Genomic DNA, 24,821 nt, shown 5'->3' on the forward strand with positions numbered 1-24,821 from the left:
AGACAGGGACCTTCCTGTGCATTTGGACAAGCAGGCGCTCAAGTAACTAATCACAGATTTACAAACAGCATGGCCACAATCAAACTTCAAGTTTATAAAACTAAAATATAGGCCGGCTCTGGCCCCTAAAACGTATTTGGTGCATTTCTTTCAGCATGCCATGCCCCGTGGAGGCCACCAAACCAACGGCACACCACCCTCCTCTCTCAGGAGCTCACCGCGAAGCTGGAGCTGGGCCTGAGGATACGGTGAGGATACGGGCTGCTGGCGAGTCCTTGGCGCAGGGCTGCATGCCTGTCGGGCCCTGTGTCCTGTCTCTGGAGAGGAGGTCAGCAGTTTGCAGTTGATTTTGGGACAACCCTCACTACCCAGCCACCCCTGGGGCAGGAGGTCCCCTGGGTCCTAGGCGCAGCCCAGACGCTGACCTAGAACCCTGGCTGCTCCCCGCAGTCACCCTGGGTGCCCCTGCCGCAGGGAGGCTGAGGACAGACAGACACAGACACCCGCCGCACTCTCCCAGAGTCCTTCTCAGAGTCCAAGCGATAAAGGAACCAGCCTGTTGGGTGGGCGTCTGGTGGGCAGCCATGTCCCCCTCCTGAGACAGAGTTTAGGGAGGAAGTGGGATGACTACAGAAATGAGGCCTGCTTGGTGAGCTGCTGCTTCCTGGCAAATCTCAGAGTCTTTCCCGTATCACTGGGCCCGAAGGAGCCAAACCCCCACTCACCCGCTCTGCCATATGTGCAGCCTCCTGCAGTCCTCAGTGCCGTCGCTCTGTTCCTCTCCACAGCACAGCTCAGAGCTGGAGTGGCTCTCTGTCTGCTGCCTTCTGATCGCCAGGAGCCACAGGCTGGAGAGAGTCGGGGTCTTTCTGCAGCTAAGGAGCCTTGAGCGCCCCCCGCCCAAGCTGTCCCTCGGTCACACTCACATCCGACCTGGAGCCCCCAACAGGTGACCTCAGGCCAGCGGAGGTCACCTGAAACCTTTGCAAGGGGCAAGCCCACTGCGGTCCAGCCGTGACACAGAGGAAGCTGCTCCACCCATGCTCGTTTTACCACTTTAATACTTCTCCCTTTCCAGAGTTTATGGCAAAAATAACATCACAGCATTAGAAAAAAATCTTTTTAATGCCTAGAACCCCACCGCCTCTACACAGCCATTCCAGAGCCTCCTCCCAGACTGAGCCAGCCCTCGCTGGTTTTCACGGAGCTCTTCTCCCTGGCATGCAAGCTCCCAAGCAGGGCGGGATCTGCCAGGCTGGTCCCCGCGGTCCAGGCACTAACGAACGAACAAGCAGGTCGAGCCTAAATGCTTCTGTGGGTTCTGCTTTGTCGCTGAAGTCTCTGGAATTTCCTTGGCCTCTGTACACGTGTCATAATTACCAGCCTTGATTTTTCCCTTCAGCAAATGTGCCATGATTTAATTAGTCCCCATCTTTGAAAATGTGGGTCACTTTTTCTTTCTTTTTTAATTTTTCTGTATTAAATGATATCTCCTTTCTAAGATGACGAACAATCCAGAATGCTTACAGAAAACGTGGTAGAGATTTGATTACTTAAACATGTCAAGCCACATTTTGCAAACATCACGAATTCATTTTAAAAAGATCGACATATGTAATACTTTCAACAATAAAAGAATTTTTTTAAAGACATAGAAAAGATCAGCCACAGACTTGAAGAAAATATTTGTAAATATATGATAGCCAAAGGGTAAATAGCCAGTTTAAATCTACTTATATAAAAGCCTAAGGGACCAAACAACCTGGTGGTCATGATGCACATTGACCACCAGGGGGCAGATGCTCAATGTAGAAGCTTCCCCTGGCTGTCTGTGCACTCCCACAGTGGGCGTCCTGCCCAGCTGACCAACAGGTGCCAGACACTGGGCTCCTGGCCGGCAAGCACAGCTGTGGCAGCATGGGCCTCTCCTGCCTTCACGGCAGCACTACTGAACGGCGGCAGTGGCAGGTGCAGTGGGGCTGGGATGGGGAGCAACATGGTGCCAGGCCTGGCTCGGGCTCCTCCCTGGCTGCCTGCCACTTCACGCACTACTACATCCTTCAGGGGATGTCAGACTGTCAGCCCCAGATTGCAAGAGGGTGCAGGCCAGGCTGAGGGACCCCACTGGTGCACAAATCTGTGCACCAGGCCTCTAATCCTATATAATAAAGAGGTAATATGCTAATTGACCATCATACTTTCACAAGACAGAGGCACCTACAGCCACAAAATGGAGGTGCCCAGTCCCCTCAACCTCGCCAGCAGTGAATTTTCATGCAACCATTACCTTTTTTAAAAAAAAATTCCTTACCCAAGGATATGATTCTTTTAAATCATCTGTTCTCAGGGAGCAGGTGGGCATCCCCCAAACTGTGAGAGGGTGCAGGCGAGGCTGAGGGACACCCCCCCGCCCCCCGTGTGTGTGAATTTTCATGCACCAGGCCTCTAGTCAATAATGAAAAGATCTTTTAAGTAGAATAAAGGGCAAAGAATATGAATTCACTGAAGAAACCCAAATGGACACACGGCAGGAGTGTCTCATCTCATTCACAAAGAAATGCAAGTTACAACAAGACATTTCCTTTTTATTAGACAGAAAAATGCAAACGGGGTTAAGTCTTAGTGTATTGACCGCATGCTGAAAGGACACTCTGGTGTTTGGACGGGGGGTGCATAAGCTGGTATAACCCAGTGCCATATTATGACTTCTAATAAGAAATATGTAGTTGCTCTTTGTCCCTATTTCTGGCACAGAGCTGTGAAAATCCTTGGAATTCCCTAAGTGATCATAGCAGTGCAGGTGTCTTGATTTTCACCCAAGATTCTGTTAATGAGGTGACTTTTGGAAAGGACCTAGGCTGCCTAAGGGTGGGGGCAAGTTGCCAGGGAAACCAAGCAGATGATTAGAGGATTGGAATTTCCAACCTCACCGCCCTGAGCTATGAGGAGGGCAGAGGTGGCATCAATCCCCAACCGCCCATGATGGGACCAATCCTGTCTATGTAGTGGAGGGAGCCTCCATAAACACTCAAAGGCTGGGGTTCAGAGAGCTGCCGGCTTGTGCACCCGGACATTCGAGGAGAGCAGGACGCTCGGAGAGGGGCTGTCCCACGCTTGCCCTATGCATCCTGGCGGACAGCCAGTCCCTGCGCTTCCCCGTCTTACACTGAACCGGTGGACTGGTAAGCAGCATGTTTCTCTGAGTCTGTGAGCTGCTCTGGCCTAGCCATCAAGAACCTCTGAGCTATCGTGGTCGGTCAGAAACACAGGCGACCACCTGGCCTTACCATTGGCACCTGGCGTGGGGGAGAGTGGTCTGTGGGACTGAGCCCTGCACTGAGGGATCTGACACCACGTCCAGGGAGATGAATTCCAGGACACCAGCCGGCGTCAGAGAATTGCTGGTTGGTGTAGCACAGTGTTTCCCAAACTTTTGACATATGTGTACCCCTTCTGTAATTTTCGTAACGCTGAGAATCCCTCGTACTCATGAGAACATAGAATTAGGCGCAGCTAAGCACGGTGCAGTGCATATCCCCACCAAACTCCCGTGCAACGCGTACCCCCACCAAACTCTTCCCGAACCCTTGGGGTACGCGTACCACACTTTGGGAAACACTGGTGTAGAGAACCCACCTGTCAATACACACATTGGAACGGGGTGCTCAGACCACTTACCATAATGGAGGACAACTTGGAAAAATAAAAAATTGAGATATGCACACACCCGTGATCCAGAAATCTTACTTCTGTGAATCCGTTCTACAGGATGGCAGCACAACTACCAAAGGCTATATATATCTGGGGGTGGTTTTTTACATCGTTTACAACGAAACACTGTTCCGGGCAAGGCCACGCCCATCAATCACACAGGGCATCTGGTCTAAGATAAGAGAGCCTGCAGGTCAAAGACCCACGGGACTAGTATGAAAGGGGCGGAGCCCTGTCTTCTCACCCAGATGGGACTTTGACTTTTTTACCATATTGTTTGAAACATTTACAACCAGTACTCATTTTGTAATGACCAACCCCATGGAGAGACAGAAGTGTGTATAAATCAAACGCTGCTAAAACTGGCACTGTTGCCAAAACTGGTTTGGCTCCGTAGATAGAGCATCGGCCTGCGGACTGAAGGGTCCCAAGTTCTATTCCGGTCAAGGGCATGTACCTTGGTTGCAGGCACATCCCCAGTAGGGAGTGTGCAGGAGGCAGCTGATCGATATTTCTGTCTCATCGATGTTTCTAATTCTCTATCCCTCTCTCTTCCTCTCTGTAAAAAATCAATAAAAATATATATGTATATAAAAGAATAAAAAATAAATAAATAAAACTGGCACTGCCATTGTCACTTCTGTGAGAGTGTGTTCTCCTTTCGTGGTAAAGCTTAGGGCAGAAGGTTATGGGCATGGGCCCTTTCTGGAACTCCTGGTGCACCCTGCCTGGCTTTCCCAGAGCGTCTGAGCAGGTTCCACATGTAGCTCAGTTCCCCGCATGCATGCAAAAGTCTGATTCCGCCAAGAGGCCAGTGGTCAGGCCTTCAGAATGGATGTGCCTTATCTCCAACCAGTCTGTAATTGTTCTTGCATTCTAAGTTCTTAATGAAAGTTGTATTAAGATTACTTTAGCCGAAACCGGTTTGGCTCAGTGGATAGAGCGTCAGCCTGTGGACTAAAGGGTCCCAGGTTTGATTCCAGCCAAGGGCACACGCCTGGCTTGTGGGCTTGATCCCCAGTAGGGGATGTGCAGGAGGCAGCTGATCACTGATTCTCTCTCATCATTGATGTTTCTATCTCTCTCTCCTCCCTTTCTCTCTGAAATTAATATATATATATAATGTTTCCCCAAAAATAAGACATCCTCCGAAAATAAGACCTACTTACAGGTTTCCTTCTGAGTGAAATATAAGGCATCTCCCGAAAATAAGGCCACCCTAGGCTAAACATGAGAGATTTGGTCCACTGATTCTGAAAGAAATGGAGTCACAAGAAATTCACCAGGAAATTCAGGAATTGGATTGTTATGATGTTCCAGAAGATGATGACATGATTGTCATTGAATAAATGAGTAAATTCTTTTTTTTCTTTTTTTTTTACAGAGAGGAGGAGAGAGGGATAGAGAGCCAGAAACGTCCATGAGAGAGAAACATCGACCAGCTGCCTCTTGCACACCCCCTCCCAGGAATGTGCCCGCAATCAATGTACATGCCCTTGACTGGAATCGAATCTGAGACCTTTCAGTCCACAGACCGACGCTCTACCACTGAGCCAAACCAGTTTCGGCATGAATAAATGAGTAAATTCTTGATACTGTAGGATTCACAGTTTGTCTGGTTTGTGTTGACAACTACCATACTACCGTACCGTATACAGGTAATAAATTTCCTTTATTTTCATTTAACAATAAATGTGTACCGTATTCTTCTTCATGGAAAAATAAGACATCCCCTGAAAATAAGACCTAGCGCATCTTTGGGAGCAAAAATTAATATAAGACACGGTCTTATTTTCGGAAAACATAGTATTTTTTTAAAAAATATATTTTATTGATTTTTCCACAGAGAGGAAGGGAGAGAGATAGAGAGCTAGAAATGTCGATGAAAGAAACATCGACCAGCTGCCTCCTGCACACCCCCTATCGGGGATGTGCCCACAACCAAGGTACATGCCCTTGACCGGAATTAAACCTGGGACCCTTCAGTCCGCAGACGGACGCTCTATCCACTGAGCCAAACTGGTTTCGGCGAAATATATATATATATTTTTTAAAGATTATTTATTCCTGCATCTTCTCAACTGTTTCTCCCTTGTACTTGCCTTTCCTTTCCTCCTCGGCGAGATTTGGCTTTTCGTTCAAGGATCTCTCTGCGGTCTTTGTCCGGCTTTAGTGACAGCCACGGTGCTGGGGGGACACCCACGTGAACAGCTGGGCCCTTAGCCTTTTCCTCCGGACTCGTCTACTGTGATGGCCTATTTCTTCCTGTAAACATGCACGACTCTGACAATTGGCTGCCCTCTAGAATGTCCTCGTGCAACCTGAATTTCATCATCCTTTCCGATGGGCATGGACGAACCCTGCACTTCTGTCTCAGCTCCGTGCGAAGAGGAGAGGACATAGCCTTCCTGCGAAGGCGGGGAGGTGCGCTGCAGTGCCTTTTAGGGTTCTTGCTCGGGTCAGGAGCCGCAGAGGGAAGGCACTTCACTGCGATCACCGGTGCTCTACGATGACCACGAACAGGAAGGGCCCGGTTTGTAATTTTAATCTTCTCCTGGCTCCAGGGTCCAGGGCGCCCCGGTCCCCTTTAACAAGGCCTGCTCCGGGTACCGACACATGTTTCCTTGTCTGGCAAGTTCATGTTGTCCCCCACCCCATCCCCGGCTCAGACGAGTTGGTGTAGGAAGCGGTTGGATTCTTTTCAGAAGAGTCATTTTTTTTTTTTAAATGCCAGTTAGACCCAAGAGAGAAGAGGAGGAGGGTGCCTTCAGGGCTGAGTCAGCAGCAGCCCGCTGGCCCACTTCCCCAGGCCCCCCACCCCCACTCCCCACACGCCTGCAGTCCAGGGGCGCCACTGGGAGCAGATGCGGGAGCTGCTGGAGAGGCCCTGCCTGGCCAGGCCCCGCTACAGGCAGCCCTCCTGCCACTGAGGGATTCACCCCCAGCCTCTTCCTCGGTGCTCCCGCCTCCTGCCCTGTGCCTGCCTCCTTGTGCTGCCCACTCTGCAGGGACATGGCAGAGCCTCCTCTTCCTCCTCATCACGGCTTTGCCCCTTCTTGCCTAGGATGACAAGCTGGCGTGGGACCGGGGACCAGAGCCCAGCTGCTGGCGTGTGGTCTCGGCTCAGCGCCTCTGATCATCAGGGTGGCTCTCGTCATGCCTCACTCCGGCATTCTCCTTCGATGCAGCTTTCCGGCAGGTCAAGGACATGCTCTTGTACAGGTACGGGCCCATGTGCAGGTGGGATGGTAGGAGCAGAACGCTACAGCCCATTTGGGGATGGTGGGGGAGGCTGACTCAGCACTGCCTCTTTGGGGGGGCTCGTGTGTTTGCTGCTCCAGGAGCTCCTGCACCCCCATCCCTCCCTGTGAGGCTCAGGCGGGCGAGATCTCACTCCCAGTCCCAGAGTCCCGCCCTGGAGCTTCCCAGGACTAGCTCACGCCCCCTCCCCAACTTCCCCAGGATTCTGCAGACACGGCCATCGGCCGAGTCCACCGAGACCCAGGCCTCCTGCTCCCCAGGCTCCTCCTCCTGCCCCAGCTCACGGCAGACACCAGCGGTTTATTCGTTTATTATATAGTTTTTATCTCCATTCTGGACCTTACGCGGGCTGTATGCCTGATGGACAAGCCAGGATCCGGATTGCAAGTCAAGGACGTGGGGGACTCCCGCCGGCTAATGTCATGGGCACTGAAGGGTTGACTCCTGGGACCTGACCCCCACCCCCACCCCCGGGGCCAGGCAGGAGGAAGGAGCATAGATTTAGACAGAACCTCATGCTGTGAAAGGGAAGGAGAGCAACAAGCAGAATAGCATCAACCCCACCAATGAGCAGAAACGAAAGCCTGGAACAGACTCCAAACGGGATGTGGGATCCCATCACATTCCCGCTGTCGTCCTTCCGCCTCCAGGGCATTCCCAGCCCAGAGCCTGAGCAGGCCACTCCGCCCGGCTCAGCCTCCCGCGTGGACTGCACCTGCTGGGGGGAGAGCTGGGAGAGCAAAGTCCTTTCCATGCCCCCCTCGGGGTCTGCCATCTGCCACCTCTCTGACCTCACACCCCAGTACAGTCCCCTCCATCTTTCCCTCCTCCCCACCCCCAGCCACACTCGCCTCCTGCATGAGGAACCTTGGCATGAGGCTATGCCCTTTGCTAGAAGGTTCTTTCCTCCCACATACACCTCTCATTGCTGCCCACACTCCACATTCTGTAGCCCCTTCTCTGCATGACTCTTCTCCTTGCACTAATGATTATCCCACCCCCTGCATCTCATGTTAAGTCGCCCACCTGTCCACCTCCCGGGAAATGCTGGCCCCTCCAGGCCGGGGGTTTGGTTTCTGTGTTCTTGCCCTGTGAGGGCCCCGCAACAGCACATGGTAAGGACAGCGTGGTGGCTGCAAGAGTCACGGCCGCTCCATCGGGGATGGGTCGGGGCCAGGACTGCCATGTCATTGATTGACTATCCGTACAGCAGCCCTATCAGTCACATACCGAGGGGAGCAATTATTATTCTGCGTACAGAGTCAGCCAGCGGTGTGCGAGGCCTGTCCCAGGGGTGCCACGTGCCCAGGCACAGACCCACACCCTCCAGTCCGCGGGCAGCAGGCTCTGGGGCACCACATGCTAGAAGGGGGTGACTTGAGGGGGCTGGGTCCGGTGACAAAACCACGTGGCGAATAAATAAGCCCCAAGCTCACGAATGAGCCATCTGTCTGGCGGTGAGATTCCCACGCCAGGCAGCACACGAGCCCCACACATGAGTCGCCAGATTCGTCCCAACAGCATCAGAGCATTCAACAACAGAAAGTAACGCAATCATAGCTGTCACTCCAGGCTTTAGGGGACAGGGTATCACGATTGTGAGTCAGATGACTAACTGTAATCACACACACACACACACACACACACTTCAGAGGCCTCCTGGCTGCCCCTTCTCCCATGGGGTGCCCAGGCTCTGAGCGATCCCCTCACTGCACCGGAGTGGAGGGCAAGGCCATTGTCAAAGCCTCACAGAGTGGCACATACCGGACGGTCTGTCCAGAGGCCGAGGAAGACAGTTCACCCGAAGATGACAACACAGGGCTCCGGGCCGGCCATGCTGCCGGCGGCACCAGAGCAGAAGTCTGCCAGGGGCTGTGCGCCAGCCGGGGCCGGGCGGCAGGAAGGAGAAGGCAGTGACCGTGGCCGTGGCCAGCCGCGCTTGGGCAGGCCTGGAGGGAGAGTCCCCTGTGTGCACTGGCCACACTCTCCGTCGTCGGCAAAGCCCAGACACTCAGCAGATGGAGGCAGCGGCCAGGGACTCACGCAGAAGGAAACGGTCAGTGCGCTCACTCTTCAGCTAGGCGGGCACCCACTTCCCAAAGCAATGGGCGCTGAGACCACTGGCCTGCGGGCACCTCGTGCCCACCCGGAGAGCCTGAGAGAACTAGGCAGCCGCAGGGGCGGCGGCATGCCATCCCTCCCTTCCCCTCCTGCTTGCTCCACGCTCCCTGGGACAGTTAGTGGACATGGGATGGGGCAGAAAAGGGCTTAGACCAGCAGATGGCCGGTGGCTGGGTAATCCTCGCTTTGGCTACATCAAGGACAGAAATAAAATGACCATTTCAGCTCCCGGGACAGGTAGAAGAGGCGGCCACTCCCAAGAATGTACAGAAAACTTAGGGGAAGGCTGTGCCTTGAAGGAGAGGAACTTTCCTCGCTGCCAATCCAAACTGCACGGACAGGGAAAGGGTTTGGCCTGGGGACGCTTTCCCAGCGCTAAGTGGCCTGGGTTTGGGCCATGACCACAAACAGCTTAGGGCCCTGTGCCCGCCAGGTGCTGGCTGGGGGTTGCCTGCCCGCCTGCAGAGGGCGCTGTGCACAGCGGTCAGCCTGGGGAGGCGGCCGCCCTGCAGCCAGAGGGGGGCCCCGCGTCCAGAGGGCACATGGAGATGGGCTGCCCGCTTGGCCCTGGCCCCAGGCGGCTGGAGTCCAGCGGAAGCGGAGAGCGTGCCTGGATGTGGGGAGGAAGGAGAGGGAGGGGGAGAGGGAGAGGGAGAAGGAGAGGGAGAGGGAGAGGGAGAGGGAGGTAGTGGAGGGGGATGAGGGGGAGAAGAGCAGGCGGAGAGAAAGGAAGGGGAAGGGGTAATGGGGAGGGGAGGGGGGAGGAGAGAGGGAAGGAGGCGGAGGGGGAAGGAGGTGGAGGGAGGAAGAGGAGGAAGATAGGAGGCGGCAGGAGGGAGGAGGCGGGAGGGAGGCGGCGGCCGGGGGAGGAGCGCGGGCCGGTGGAGGCGGAGGGAGAGGAGCGGCGGCCGCGCTCCGGTTGGCCGGCCCCCGCGCCCTCGGCCGCCCGCCCTCCCCGCCTCCCCGCCTCCCCGCGGCGCCGGCGTCGGGAAAGTACAGTAAAAAGTCCAAGTGCAGCCGCGGGCGCAGGATGGGATCCGGCTCCTCCAGCTACCGGCCCAAGGCCATCTACCTGGACATCGATGGCCGCATCCAGAAGGTAGGGCCCCCCGCCCCCCGCCTCCCGCCTCCCCGCCGGCCGCGGGCCCTCCCTGCGCGCGACCCCCGCCCTGCCCGCCCCCCCACCCACCCACCCAGGCGGCCCTGCCCGCGGACAGCCCGGGGGCGCGGCGCCGGCGGCGGCTGGGCTGGGGGACCCTGCGTCCGTGCGTCCGTGTGTCCGAGAGTCCAGGGGTCCGTGCGTCCGAGTGTCCGTGTGTCCGAGCGTCCGAGCGTCCGTGCGCCCAGTGGTCTCCGGCAACTTCGGCGGGGGCGGCAGGGCTCTCCGGTCGGCTTTCCCCACGAACTGGACCCCCGTGGGAGGGGGCGAGCCGGGTGTTTTTCAATTTCACGGGGCAGAGCTTTCTTTGTACCAAAGCTGACCAGGCTGAGTTGTGCGTTCTCGGAGGCGGTGCATTAACCCGTTTCGTTTCGGGTGGAACGGCCCCCGGAGCAGCGGGGCGGGCGGACCTGGGACCGGTCCGGTCCTTGCGTGGAGGGTGCCGGTGCGATCCGCCCTCCGGGAGCACTCCCTGCTTCCCCGGCCCCTCCCCACTGCTCCCCCTCTGGTCGGTGTCCCTGTGCCCATTTCCCCCCGGGGCTCCGCTGTGACCGCACAGGGGGTGGCAGGGCTGCCCCTCTCCTGGGCCCGCAGAGACGGTGGGCCCGGGACCAGCTCTGCTGCCCAGCCGCCCCCTCGGAGAGAGGAAGCCTCCAGAGGGGCAGCGCCCCTCACCCACGGAGCCCGGAGCAGAGGCATCCAGAGCAGACTTCCTGAGGGCCCCTCCTCTTCCAGCCCCTGGCTGGGTCCAGAGAGTGGCCCTGATTGGCCCCTGATTGGCAGAGGGGAACAATAAGTGAGCTGCTGGGGAGGGGGGTCTTAGCCCCACCTAGATTCCCGCCCCCAGGGACATGCCCTAGGGAGGCCATCTTCCCACACCCCGCCACATCATCTCACCTCACCCTTGTTCAGGGCACCCCACCGGAAACCACGGAGGATGCCTGCGGGCACCTGCCTGCGCGGGCTCAGGGCTCTGGTTCTCAGACCACCTCCACCTGATAGACTTTCCAGCAAGCCACCTCGCTCTCACCCCTCCCAAGCTTGATCCCCGTGAAATGAGAAGTGCAGGCGTCCTCCCCTTCCCCCCTCCCCCCCATAACCCCCTCTAACAGAATCGGACAGCCTGGACAGAAGCATCTTTCAGGGTTCAGGGCAGGTGGTCACAGGCAGACACGGGACTAGACCCAAGTGCCCGGTGACTGCACGGGAATTTATTTATTTTTAAAAATATATATTTTATTGATTTTTTACAGAGAGGAAGAGAGAGGGATAGAGAGCTAGAAACGTCGATGAGAGAGAAACATCGACCAGCTGCCTCTTGCACACCCCCCACCGGGGATGTGCCTACAACCAATGTACATGCCCTTGACCGGAATCGAACCTGGGATCTTTCAGTCCGCAGACAGACGCTCTACCACTGAGCCAAACCGGCTTCGGCTGCACAGGAATTTATAACAGCCTCCCCAGAGGAAGAAACGGCCCTCCGCTGAACAGCCCCCTGCTCCAGTGTGCCCACACATCCACATGCAACACGGACGCGAAAACATGCGTGCACACACAGACACACATGCCACATGCAAACATACACAAAAGCACATGCACACACACCTAGGCACACGGGCAAACATGCACACACAGACACAAGCACACACCTTTCCTGCCCCAACCAAATAAAAGTTATCAAACGTCAGCATTCTTTATCTTTTGAAAGAGGTGAGACGAGGAGACACCAGGTCAGAAGCGACAGCTGCCTCCCGAGAACGTCCCCCAAAGCTCCCTGGGAAGCCTGGCGGAGCGGGTGCGAGTGGAGGAGGCTCCAGAGGTCGGGAGGCGCGCACCTGGCCTGGCAGGCTCCTCCGCTCCGACTGTGGGGAGGGTGGGTTTCCGCAGGTGGCACGCCCAAGGTTGGGGTGACCTCCAGGAAGGTGGCCCTGTGGGCAGCTCGGGGGGACCTGGGCACCTGCGTCCGAGAGGGAGGGAGGCCGTGGCCTTGGGAGGGGCCAGAGCTGGCAAGTGCTGGCGTGGCCACCGCTTCTGTGATCTGGAGCGAGTCCCCAGGCTGCCCTGAGCCGCCCACCCGTGAAGTGGGGCAGCATCTGCCGTATGGACGGTCACGAGAAGTAAACAGATTCGTGTAAACAGCCGACGCTGCCGGAACATGGTGGCGTGGGGCACGCTCTCTGTCCAGTGGGTGTCCTTTCACGGATGCAGTGAGGAGGAGGGCAGTGGTCTGGAAACCTCGGCACTCCCTGCAGGGCCGGTTACTCATTCTTGACCTTGCCCGTGGCCTCTCCCCTCGCCGCGGTCACTTTGGGAGGCTTGGGGCTGGACTTGGCTCTCCGCCAGGCCACTTGGGGTTTCCAAGCATGCGCTGGCCACTGGCCACCTTTCACCCCCTCCCCCATCCTTGAACTCCAGGCCAGCAGCTCTGTCCAGATTTCAAATGTCTCTCTCGGCTCAGGGCTCTTTCGGCAACGCTCGGGAGGCTGGGCTTTCTTAAAGCCCCAAGCGCTGGATTCGCTCTGAAGTTCCCCGTATGCTGTCGGGCTCTGTCTCCCGTTTTACCCATCCCTGTGTGCGAAAGGGCACGGACACAGGCCTCGTGTTGCTCCCAAGGAGAGGATGTGGAGGCAGGAGAGAGGGCGTGTGTGACGTTGTCGCGTTTATGTTGTGTCGCCCCGTCTGGTCATCTGCCCTTTGGCTCCTGCATTCCTCCCATTCTCCATCCCCTGAGTGACCCACGGCTGGCTGTTCCATGCTGTCCCCAGCAGTGGCCCCCGCGGGTGTTGTCTGCACCAGCAAAGCTGTGGATGGATGGCCACAGTGTCTGAGGAGGGCCGGTCCCAGCATCTCCACTCCCGTGCCTGGGCCCCGGGTTAGTCACTGACCCTCCATGCCGCTGTTTCTTGAGGTCACATGGGTGCGCTGTCGTGCTGCTTGTTGGGAGAACCAAACAGGGCAAGGCCAATCACTCAGTCAGTTAGCCAGATGAGTTTATTGAGCAGCTACTACATGCCGAGGGCTGGGGTCCAGGGTGAATGTGCCATTCATGACACTCAGTCCCACAGAGCAATGGCTACCTCTATCCTATGCCAGCCAAGCATTGGAACTGGGCCCTGGGACAGACAGAAGGACACAGCAGGACCCGGCTGGTGGGAAGGGCTATGGTGTCGGTCGAGTGCGGGCCTGGTGAGTAGATTTTCTTCCTCCGAGAGGACCGGCTTTGTGGGGAAGGGGTCCTTTTTGGACCCAGCAACCTTAAGAAGACCCCGGGACTGCCGAACATCGGGGTGCGGCCTCACGCTGCCAGCCGCACCTCCACACGGTCCCCATCGCCTGCTCGGCCACTGGCCAAGGAGCACAGGTGGCCCTGGCACCTCCCGGCACCAGGTGAGGGAGGAGGGATTGGGCTTGGGTTTGGAGAGAACATTCTCTGGACAAGACTGACGGCCCCGGAGCTCTTGGGCCTGTTGAGTGGGGCCCTCTGCGGTCACTGCCCCGGCCCAGCAACGCCCTGGAGTGACCCCACTGCCGTGGGATCATGTGGCTCTCGGCAAACTGCGGCTCGAGAGCCACATGCGGCTCTTGGGCCCCTTGAGTATGGCTCTTCCACAAAATACCACGGCCTGGGCGAGTCTATTTTGAAGAAGTGGTGTTAGAAGAAGTTTAAGTTTAAAAAATTTTGGCTCTCTTGCCGAAACCGGTTTGGCTCAGTGGATAGAGCGTCGGCCTGCGGACTGAAAGCTCCCAGGTTCGATTCCGGTCAAGGGCATGTACCTTGGTTGCAGGCACATCCCCAGTAGGGGGTGTGCAAGAAGCAGCTGATCGATGAATCTCTCTCATCGATGTTTCTAACTCTCACTCCCTCTCTCTTCCTCTATGTAAAAAAATCAATAAAAAAATTTTTTTTTTTTTTTTTTTGGCTCTGAAAAGAAATTCTAATCATTGTACTGTTGATATTTGGCTCTGTTGACTAATGAGTTTGCCGGTCCCCATGAGGGGCCTTGGGGACAGTCCCCTCACCACGCTCTCTGCAGGGCCGCCCTCAGCCACTCCGGCTGCTGTCCTTGTCCCCGCCTTTGCCTGCAGCTGGCACGCAGGTCTTCGTGAGCAAACAGCCACCTGCAAAGTTGTTTCTACTCTAAAACGGGAACCAAATGAGAAAAACTGAAAAGACGAGCAGAGCTCAAAAATTGTTAAAATGTCAACAGAAGTCAGGTTCTAGTTCATAACAACCCCCTCTCCCCTTCTCTCCCCCCCCCCCGCGTCTTCCTCCCCCCCCTTCAGCACACACACACACACACACACACACACACCCCTGTGCCTGCTCTCCCTGCCGGCTGGAGCCCAGCTCCCATCTGCTCAGCCTGTGGGGCCTTCTCACAGTGCTCATCTTTCACCCGGCCCGGCCCTCTTGCCACCTGGGACCTTGGATCATGCCGCCTGGATACCTCAGAAGCTGGCCTCCGTGGGACTGCAGGGCCCTGGCCCGCCGTGCCCTCCCCGGAGGTCTGGTTCTCCTCTGGGGCTGCGGCCGTCCTGCCTGTACGCGGAGCCCCGGCTCTGCATGCCCCGCCGGCTGCCCCGGGACTAGCCGGAGGAATTCTGCTCCCCACCGCCTGTCCCTCCCTGAGCCCCTGCCCTGCCCTGCACCGGGCTCCTCTGCCTTTGTTTCTCGCCTTTGGCACCAACAGAGCCACCCCGTCTTCTACTGGTCACAGCACACCGACCCAGTCTTGTCCAGCGTGCTCCCACGGTGAAACCTGGAGTCCCTCCCCACAGGCCTCAGCCCCTGCTGGAACGTGCCTGTCCTGCCACCTGGGACAGCCCAGGGGAAATCTCCTTTCACTCCAACACCTGCGCTCTGCCTGGCCCACCACTCAGCACCCTTTCCCGGGACCAGCAGGGTCCTTGCTGAGTTGAACCGGGCCAGGCAGACCCCTCAGACGTCTCTAGGCTTCTGAGCACCTGTCTGTCACCTCCTTCCCACCAGGAAGACTCCCCGTGGCCATCGTCAGCAAAGCCCGTCTATCTTCCTTTGGGTGTTTATAGCTTGAGATCTTTAAGAAGAATCTGAAATGGTAACGTAAGCTGATTGCAAGGCTGGGGGTGGGGGAGATACAGAAAGGGGTGACCCTACTCCCTTTTGGATTTCCAGTGTATAACAGTAGTGGGGCCATGTGGATTCCCAGCCCGACCCCAGCTTCCCATGACCCCTCTGTCAGGCTGGGCCGTGAGAACGAACCGCGAGTGTCTCCTTTCCCGTCTCCTTTTCAACAAGTTCATCAGCCCTGGAAGGAGCCGGCCCGACTGCCTGCAGTGCCACAGCAGGCGCTGTCCTGTGTGTAGAGAACATCAGGAACACGGTCTTCAGAGTCCAGCCCGGGTCGCTGCGCAGTCAGGGAGCTGCGGCCGCCCTCCCCCTCCCACGTGCCGTGGTCTGAAGGCCCGTGAAACCAGACTCGGTGGGCCGGGAAGGGGGTGGCTGGAGGCTTGAACCCCACGAAGGTCACCAGGGTTGACAGATAATGACGTGGGGACCTCCGGTACCTCTCAGACGGAACGCAGCACGCCCTGTCTCAGAGGGGCTGGGGCTGCTCTTGTCCGTCACACGGCTCTGTTGACTAATGAGGCCCTGGGGGCAGGACAGACCGCCCGGCTCTGCCGCTTTACCAGCCGGGAAGTCACTTTGCCCTCGGGGAAGTGGGTGCAGTGGTGGTGCCTTCCATGGGGTGGGTGAGGATGGCACTAAGTCAGGGGTCAGCAAACTCATTAGCCAACAGAGCCAAATATCAACAGTATGACGATTGACATTTCTTTTGAGAGCCGAAAACCAACTTCTGCGCATGGACCACGAAGTTTCAATCGCACTGTACGTGCACGCCCACACATGGTATTTTGTGGAAGAGCCACACTCAAGGGGCCAAAGAGCCGCATGCGAGCCGCAGTTTGCCAACTGCTGCACTAAGTAATACCTACAAAGTGCTGGCTTTGGGGAGGCTCAGTACACCTGTCCCATCCTGAGGCCCGCACACAGTAGGGCCCCTCCCCAACCCCGGCAGTCCCTGCACCAGCCACTAGGAGGCTCCGGAAGAAGCCATGGCAGGTGCTGTCTTGTCATTTGCTCTGTGCCTCCGGGAGGCCGCTGTGAATCTGACCACAAAGAGGGAGACAGTGCCAAGGACCCCCAGACCCCAGTCCCACTACCCCAGGCACCTTTGTCTCCAGCTTGGAAGGGGCTACTCCTACTGGAAACAGGGTACTTCCCACCCTCAGCCGAGGGGCCTCGCCAGGGCCATCCGGGCTGAGGGGCTGCCTGGCCTCAGAAGCCTGCAGCATACACTCTGGCGTCAGGGAAGGAGAGCAAGGGCAGAGGGAGGGCACGCAGGCACCTCAGACCACTCATGTGAACAGCATGCAAATGAGAGAGGGCGCCCTGGAGGCTGGCCTCAGTGCCGGGCCAGCAGGGGGCAGCAGGCACTGGCCAACATGTCACCTTGGGTCCCTGCAGGTTGGGTTCCTGCACCCCTGTTCTGGGCTAGCTGCCTGGGGGTGTAGCCAGGATCACCCCCCACCCCGCCACTTCCCGCCGTCTCTCTCACCACAATCGGCCCAAGCTGAACCATCTCCATCCGGCGACACACTCCCGGACTGCGGGTGGCTCAGCAGGCAGTGTCCCTGGGGGCTGAGGGAGGTCTTTGGCAGTGAAGAGAGTCGCCAGAGGACGGCGGCCCCTCAGGGGTCCATCTTGCCAAGACAGCAGCAGCCCATCAGCTGGTCCTGCCCTGGGCAGGAATTCCTCTTGCTCCTCATTCTCTCCCTCAGCCAGACAGGCAGTGCGAGGAGAGCTGGCCCCCTGGAGGTGTTTCTGGGGACAGACATGCCGGGGCAGTGGGCACGGCGTTGCTCCTGGCCCTTAGAGCAGAAGCTCCAGCCGAGGGTGGCACACAGCCAGGGCAGTGGCTCCACGGAAAGGGGCTCCCAGCCTGTTGCTCAGCTCGCTGAGCTGGGTCCTCCTGCCTCTGTGGCTGGGGATCTGCATTCCCAAGGTTCGGAATCTTGGTGAAAGAAAAAATATTCTAATTTAACGCAGACCTGAGGGTCACCTGCAGGAACATGGAAGTGTGCACATCTCCTGGGTGCCCAGGCTCTCGGTCCTCCGGTGGGTCAGCTGCTGTGGAGACGGCGTCAGACATTTCAAACTCCAAGTACGACTTGAGTTCACGGTGCAGGTTATTTGCCTCGGCCCCGCCCCAACCCCCTGCCATGTAGTTACCATGCAGTCCCAACGCTGATCACCTGACCTGAGCATTTGCCCAGCACGGAAACTTACAACCCACCCCCCACCCCCACCCTCCGCTGAAAACTTGGTCTGGACACAAGTAAAGAAGAGCCAGACCTTGTATTCAATTGGCTTTAGATTCCCTAACTTTTCTCTCATTTTCTAAAATTGTAGAAAATTGCACACCACATGAAACGTTACCATCTTAACCATGTCTGAGGCACAGCTCAGTGGCACTGAGCGCGTTCCCATTGTCCATTCCCAGAACTTCCCGTCTTCCCAATCCGAAAGTCTGTCCCCCTTAAACACTGACACCCACCCCCCACACACACACACACACACACTAACACCCCCGCCCCATCCCGCCCAGCCCTGGCACCCGCCTTCTGCTTTCTGTCTCTGTGGATTTAGCTGCTCTAGAACCTCATGTAAGTGGAGTCACACAGTGTTTATTCTTTTGCCAGTGGCTTGTTTCACTTAGCAGAATGCCCTCAAGGTTCCTCCATGTTGGGATATGTATTGGAATGTCCTTCCATTTTAAGTCTGAATTCTATCCCATTGCTTGTCTATGCACATTCTGTTTATCCATTCATCCATCATGAATCTGCCTGATTTTTTTTAAAATGTATGTATTGATTTTTAGAGAGAGAGGAAGGGAGAGAGAGAGACATCAGTGCAGTAGCGAAACATCCATAGGCTGCCTCCTACTCGTACATGCCCCCAACAGGATCGAGCCCAAAACCTGGGCATAAGGCCCCGACCCGGAATTGAACCGGCAACCTTTCGGTGGCACAGGACGACACCCAACCAACTGCACCACACCAGCCAGGGCCTGCCTAATGTTTCTAAACCTCCCTCATCCCCATGCTTGTTTCCTTGATTTGCAGACCCAGGCCATTGCAGTGGTGTATCGCTGTGCCTTGTGAGAAACTTGGTGTTCCCGGAAGCCCTCCCCGTTTCCCGGTCATCGCTGTTCCTCTCGGAGATTTATGTGTGGTGTGGTCTGTGTATGTTTCGGGCAGGGAGAGGCGTGAACAGATGCTTTTCAGAGTCCGTTGCCCTCAGTCCATTTCCCAGCAGCATGATGCCAGGGCCGAGGGCAGGGATTCGGGCCGAGCTGGTCTGTGACAGGCCCCAGAAGTGTGTGTGCAGGTTCCTTACGTACTTCGGCGTCACCGCCTGTGACGTGGATTGTCAGGATTAAAGGCGTGAATGCGCACCACGTCTAAAACTCACGCCGTGGTTACTGCTATTTATTATTTATCATTTTTTATGTTGTGGGTTCAAGGCAGCCGATCTCCATGTCGGGTTCGGGGAACCTCGCCCAGACCCCTGGCCTCGTGCTCCGGGGTGGGCGGGCGGCCCCGGGGGCACCGGTGGTGGTTCCAGCATGGGGACGCCCGTCTGGGCGAGCTCCGTGGAACCAAAGGGCCAGCGGCCCCCGGGCGCTTCCCGCTCCGTGATACCATGTGACTGTGTTTCCCAGGTTAACCCCAATCCGCCCTCCTTCCCCCATCCTTTCTGCCCAATGCCTTTCATTTCCCCCTCAGGGCTGCAATGCAGAGGGAGAACAGGAGGGAGGGAGGGAAGCAGGGAGGGAGGGAGGGAGGGAGACCACTCGGCGAGGCATGGTGCCGGCTTCAGGCTCATTGGCTTCTCGGGAGGGGGTGGCAGTGATGCCCTCAGTGCTCGGTAATGTGACAGGTGGAGTCAGCTCGGCCGCTGGAGCAGGCCGTGTGGAGAGGGCTTGGCGGGTCGCGTCCATCACAGCCGGGAGCATGCTGCGACTTTGTCACTTGGTGGCTGGCCGTGCCTCCCCCCGGGTCCTCAGGGCCCAGAGGCCCCCCTTGTGCAGCCTGGGAGAGCTCTCAGCCCTGGGGGACGGAGAGAGGCTTTGGGGAGACAGAGTCTGATCCCTCCGTAGAATGGCTGGAGTCGGCCGAAGCTGGTGTGGCTCAGTGGTAGAGCGTCGGTCTGCGGACTGAAAGGTCCCAGGTTCGATTCCGGTCAAGGGCATGTACCTTGGTTGCGGGCACATCCCCAGTAGGGGGTGTGCGGGAGGCGGCTGGTCGATGTTTCTCTCATCGACGTTTCTAGCTCTCTATCTCTCTCCCTTCCTCTCTGTAAAAAATCAATAAAATGTATTTGTAAAAAAAAAGAATGTCAGGGAAGCGGCCACCCCGCCTCCTCCCAGCACCACCGCCGAACGCAGGGGTAGTGACCAGGGCGCCGGCTCTCCAGTGGAATTCCTCCATCCGGACCAGTCTCAAACAGCACTGATTTATTTTGTAAGCAGAGGCGTGAACAGTGATTCTGCCTTTAGGATGAAAAGAAAAAACTTTTATAGCCTTACCGATAACCAAACAGGAGGCAGCGCATTGGGCATGATCATGTAGAGATCGCCATCCATCTCTCCACCGGGAATTTCCATGTGAGAGGACAGCTCCCCGGGAGGGAGCACCCTTCCTGGTGACTGACGGGCAGCAGAAGCAGCTGGGTGAGGCTGGAGACTCATCTGCTACCAGTCTGTCGCATGTCTGTTGATTCCACCATTTCCAAAGTGCTTTGGGGAACAGCCACCACAATGCTTCCACTCCGAGGCCTGCCCCTCATAGGGAAAGGTTACAACGTGAGTGGTAGTTAGAGGTTCAAGGTCAATGGTCAGGCGGACTCTGGAGTCTCTCCTGAAGCGTCGTAGGCAAGTCTAGACTCTCTTGCTGCCTCAATTAATACCCTGTTTCCCCGAAAATAAGACAGTGTCTTATATTAATTTTTGCTCCCAAAGATGCGCTAGGTCTTATTTTCAGGGGATGTCTTATTTTTCCATGAAGAAGAATACGGTACATATTTATTGTTAAATGAAAATAAAGGAAATTTATTACCTGTATACGGTATGGTAGTACGGTAGTTGTCAACACAAACCAGACAAACTGTGAATCCTACAGTATCAAGAATTTACTCATTTATTCAATGACAATCATGTCATCATCTTCTGGAACATCATCGTAACAATCCAATTCCTGAATTTCCTGGTGAATTTCTTGTGACTCCATTTCTTTCAGAATCAGTGGACCAAATCTCTCATGTTTAGCCTAGGGGGGCCTTATTTTCGGGGGGAGGGGGGGATGCCTTATATTTCACTAAGAAGGAAACCTGTAAGTAGGTCTTATTTTCGGAGGATGTCTTATTTTCAGGGAAACAGGGTAACAGCATCCGAGGCTTAGGACACACACAGGTGCTGGGAAGTGTGACTCCAGAACTGGCCAGTGCCTGCGTAGCATGTACGCCGTCCCCCGGAGCCACAGAATGTGCGGCCGTGGCCCCGACACGTGTCTGAGTCCTATTTTCCGGGTGCTGTTTGGAAGGTTGAGCCCCCAACAGCAGAGGTGGGAGGTGGCATCTGTGCCCTCCTCGCAGGGACAGCCCGGAATATTCCAAGAAGCGAGGGTCAGGAGAGGACTCCCGCGATCGACAGGGACGTGGAGGAGCGGAGAGCTGCCTCCGCACTTGTTTCCAAAAAGGTGACTCGATGGGCCTCAGCCTCGGGAGCGGAGAGGACACGTGGGTGCAGGGGACGCATGGATGGCGAGGAGTGGGACAGGACCTGGTGGGCGGGGTTCTCAGAGTCAGGTGTAACCTATCCCGCCATTGCGAGTGTTAACCCCTATCACCACCTATTCTAAGGGGTTCCCGTGAGCGAGCCCGGGCTGTGTGCCAGGGGCATGGCTGGTGTTCTGAGCCACAGACACGTCCAGAGCGCCTGACCCCTGGCCACCGTGACATACGGCGGGGAACATGACAGGAGTGCCAACGTCTGCACCCCGCTTTTCCCAGCCCGTTTTCCACCCACCATCTCCCCTCGGGCCTTTCCCAGAAGCCCAGCCCTCTCCGGGGACTGGGGGTCCCCAGGTTCCTGGTGTTGGTGCTGGAGTGGCCGGGGCCACAGCCCGATGCCAGCTCCTGTTAGGCTCCGGGTCCCGCTGGGCCTCCTGATTCCGTCTCAGCCTCTGCAACGGGCCCACTGAGCATCCTCCGGGGATAGATCACGTCGCTCTGAGAGGACAGTCGGGGGTCGAGTCAGGTCCAGGCACCAGCAGGGCCCCTCCAGCCGCCTCCAGCTTCCCCCTGCCCCTGGGAAGTGCCCGGCGTGGCCGCTGGAAGGAAGAGCGAGGGAGTGAACAGCTCTCAGCCGACTGCTGTGACCTCCCGGCGTCAGGCTGAGCGGCGAGCCCGAGAGCGAGTCTGTGGTTCCGTGCGAAGGTGGCGCGGGCAACAGTGGGTGATCTGCAGTGGCCATGGCAGCTGTACGATGCTGGCCTCCGGATGGCCCGGAGGACCCGGGCGGGACAGCAGGAAAGCCCAGCGGCGGGGAGCAGAAGCCGACCTCCACCCGGGGAACCTGCCACGAGGAGGCTCCCGGGTCTGCTGCCGGCCGGTGCGGGCCGGCCTCTGCCGGCTCAGGAAGCGGGACGGGCGCGGGGTGACTCCGGCCACCACAGCAGCAGGCCTGAGCCTCGTTGCATCAGCCCGTGGCCCGACATTCTGAGACATTTCTTTTCTGGCAGGAAAACCATGCTCAGTGTTTCTGATGGAACTGCAGGCAATGAGAAGGAGAGGAGGAGGCAAGGGAGAGAGGAGGGAAGCCTTCTCCCCTTGCAGATGGGAGCTCTTTGGGCTCCTCCGGTCCACGTGGGCGTCCTCCTCTGCCTCCAGTGGTGTCCACTCGGCCGCTGTGCTCAGGGTGCCTGTGTGAGGCCTCGGGTCCATCTCGATGATGCTTGGGACCAGGACAGCCGAGCTCTCTGGGTCTACGTTGGGTTTGGGGTCCCGATTTCACACGGTTCCTTCTCCTTCTCTTCTCCCTCGCCCAGCCATGGTCCTCACACCTGGCAGTTCTCCCATCCCGCCTTGAGACAGGGCTATAGGGCTGCTTGTTGGGGAAGGGATCCCCATGGATGGTCCTTGGGGGCAGGCTGCGGCCCCAGATCCTCCCCAAGCTTCTCCTCCTCTGTCCTTGCCCTCCTCTGGGGGTGCCAGGGACAAGCCGCACGGACCACACTGCAGTCCTGAGACAGGAGGAGAAGTGGGCAGAGCAGGGCATGGGCTCCGTGAGGGAACAGACAAGGATGGGGCATCCACAGTTGCCTCTTCCTTGAAATTGAGCTCAAGGAGTAAAGCAAACTGAAGCCAGAGAGACACCTTCCGACCGTCCCCCCATACCACAGTCCTCCGAGCTCCCGCTCAGCATGCTTCCCCTTCTCCCAGCTCCCCGGTCTCTGCGTTTTCAGTCCCCTGTGATCCATTATTTACGACAGTGGCGTTTGGCCTCAGACACCAGACATGAAAAAAGAAATAACAAACAAAGCAGCCCAGAGAGCTGACAAGGAGCAGTGATCGGATCAGCCATGACAAATGGGTTCTGCGCGCAGGAGGCCCGAGACCTCTGCAGACGCGGGCGTGGGGAGCGGAGAGCCAGCTGGAGGGGGGTGCGACAGCCTGGTAGCTGCGTCCTGCCAAAGGACATCCTCCACCAGGACAGGGATTCCCCACAAGGTCCCAGACCGTCCTCTCCGGCCTCCCCGCCTCCCAGCTCCCACCCAGGCCCTCACATCAGCTAATAAACACTGTGGGGGAGGAGTCTCTTCTCCGAGTCAGACCTGCCTCTTCTCAGACTCTGGACCTGCTACGCGGCCTTCCCTGTCTCCTCCCTCTAACCCATCTTCCTCTGACCCCCCTTGAAGTTTGGTGCCAATCACATCTACACTCCATGCCTCACTCAGCTGAAGGACTCATTGCCTGCGAAAAAGACCCCAGCCATCTGTGAGGGATGTCACCTCTCCTCCCCTCCCCCCACCTGCCTGGCGATGGATGAGTCATTGAGGGCCCCCCTGGATAATCCGGGATAATCTCATCTCCAGAGCCTTAATCCCCTCACACCTGCGGACCCTGTGGGCATCCCAGGTGGTAGTCGCAGGTTCCTGGGGGCAGACGGGTGTGTCTCTGGGAGGTGGGGCACTACTCAGGAGCTACCGGGCTCTTAACCGCTGGGTTGTAAACACATTTCCAGCCACAGTTCACACCACCCTCCCTCAGCCCCAGAGGCTCTGCCATCCAGGCCCACTGAGCCACTGCACCCTGACCCGGCAGGATGGTGGGTCCGGCGTGTGGGGTGGGCAGCGTGAGGAGGCCATGTCTTCCCTTCCCCTTCTGCCTTATGCCACCCTCTCCTCGTGGCCCCCTCGTCCCTGAGGGCCCACCCTCTTTCACAGCATCTGTGACCCCCACATTGAATTTCTTGTGGTTTGTTTTGTTTTGGGTTTTTTTAATATATTTTATTGATTTTTTACAGAGAGGAAGAGAGAGGGATAGAGATTAGAAACATCGATGAGAGAGAATCATCGATCAGCTGCCTCTTGCACACCCCCTACTAGGGATGTGCCCGCAACCAGGGTACATGCCCTTGACCGGAATCGAACCCGGGATCTTTCAGTCCGCAGGCTGACGCTCTATCCACTAAGCCAAACCGGCTTCGGCTCTTGTGGGTTTTTGACATCACTGCCTCCCCTGGCTGCCAGCTGCGTGTTCCGAGCGGGATCTTAGCTCTCTTCTCCCCACCAGATGTTGCTGTACATTGTGGTTCAATTAACTCACGTGAAGCAAAGGTGCCTCTCCTGTCCTCTCACCTGACAGACATTGATTGAGGCCCTCCTAGGCGCCGGACCCCAGAGCAGGTACATGATAAAGACATGAATCCTGGGGGGCCGTGGTATGCTTCAGAGCATGAATCTCCAAACCCAACCCCACCACCACCACTGTGGCTGCTTATCCAGCTGCCCTGAAATCAGCAAACTGAGATTTGCATCCGTCGGTGCTATGCGCTGGTTGTATGATCTTGAGCCTCAGTTTACACATCTATAAAATGGGGATGGTATCCTTCTAGCAGGCATCTGCATGGTGCTTGCGACATACCAGATACCTTTGTACGTATTTTAGAGAGGCCACTAGTATCTTCCCTCTGTTGCAACTGAGAGACGTATGGAATGAAGTTCTGCCTCTCACGTTGTCCGTGAGAGGCAGAACTGGAGTTGAGCCAGGAGGCTGGCTCCCGGCTCCTCAGCACCACGTGGCCAGGCCTCTCAATGGAGAAAGGAGCCTACCCATGGGATGCGAGGACATTCAAGCATCTCGGGCTCAGGGCAGAAACTGCCCCGTGGGCGCTCACAGCATCTTGAAGCAGGCAGAACTGGCCTTATCCCCGCTCTGAAGATGAAAATCTGAGACGCAGAG

At 57.1% G+C, this 24,821-nt stretch overlaps 1 protein-coding gene across 3 annotated transcripts in view; it reads left to right on the forward strand.

The window, feature by feature from the left end:
- Nucleotides 1-10,050: 10,050 nt before the first annotated feature.
- The window catches only part of PDE9A (phosphodiesterase 9A), an 84,732-nt gene continuing 69,961 nt past the window's right edge, over nt 10,051-24,821 (forward strand). For 2 of the 3 annotated variants that reach the window (XM_036445892.2, XM_045585267.1), the window contains exon 1: nt 10,051-10,192. In XM_036445892.2, coding sequence (XP_036301785.1) covers nt 10,124-10,192 — 69 coding nt within the window. In that variant the 5' untranslated portion in view covers nt 10,051-10,123. The remainder of the gene's footprint in view (nt 10,193-24,821) is intronic. The other variant, XM_036445891.2, reaches the window with a different exon arrangement.

Source organism: Pipistrellus kuhlii, unplaced genomic scaffold (assembly GCF_014108245.1).
Source record: "Pipistrellus kuhlii isolate mPipKuh1 unplaced genomic scaffold, mPipKuh1.p scaffold_m20_p_2, whole genome shotgun sequence".
Lineage (NCBI taxonomy): Eukaryota > Metazoa > Chordata > Mammalia > Chiroptera > Vespertilionidae > Pipistrellus > Pipistrellus kuhlii.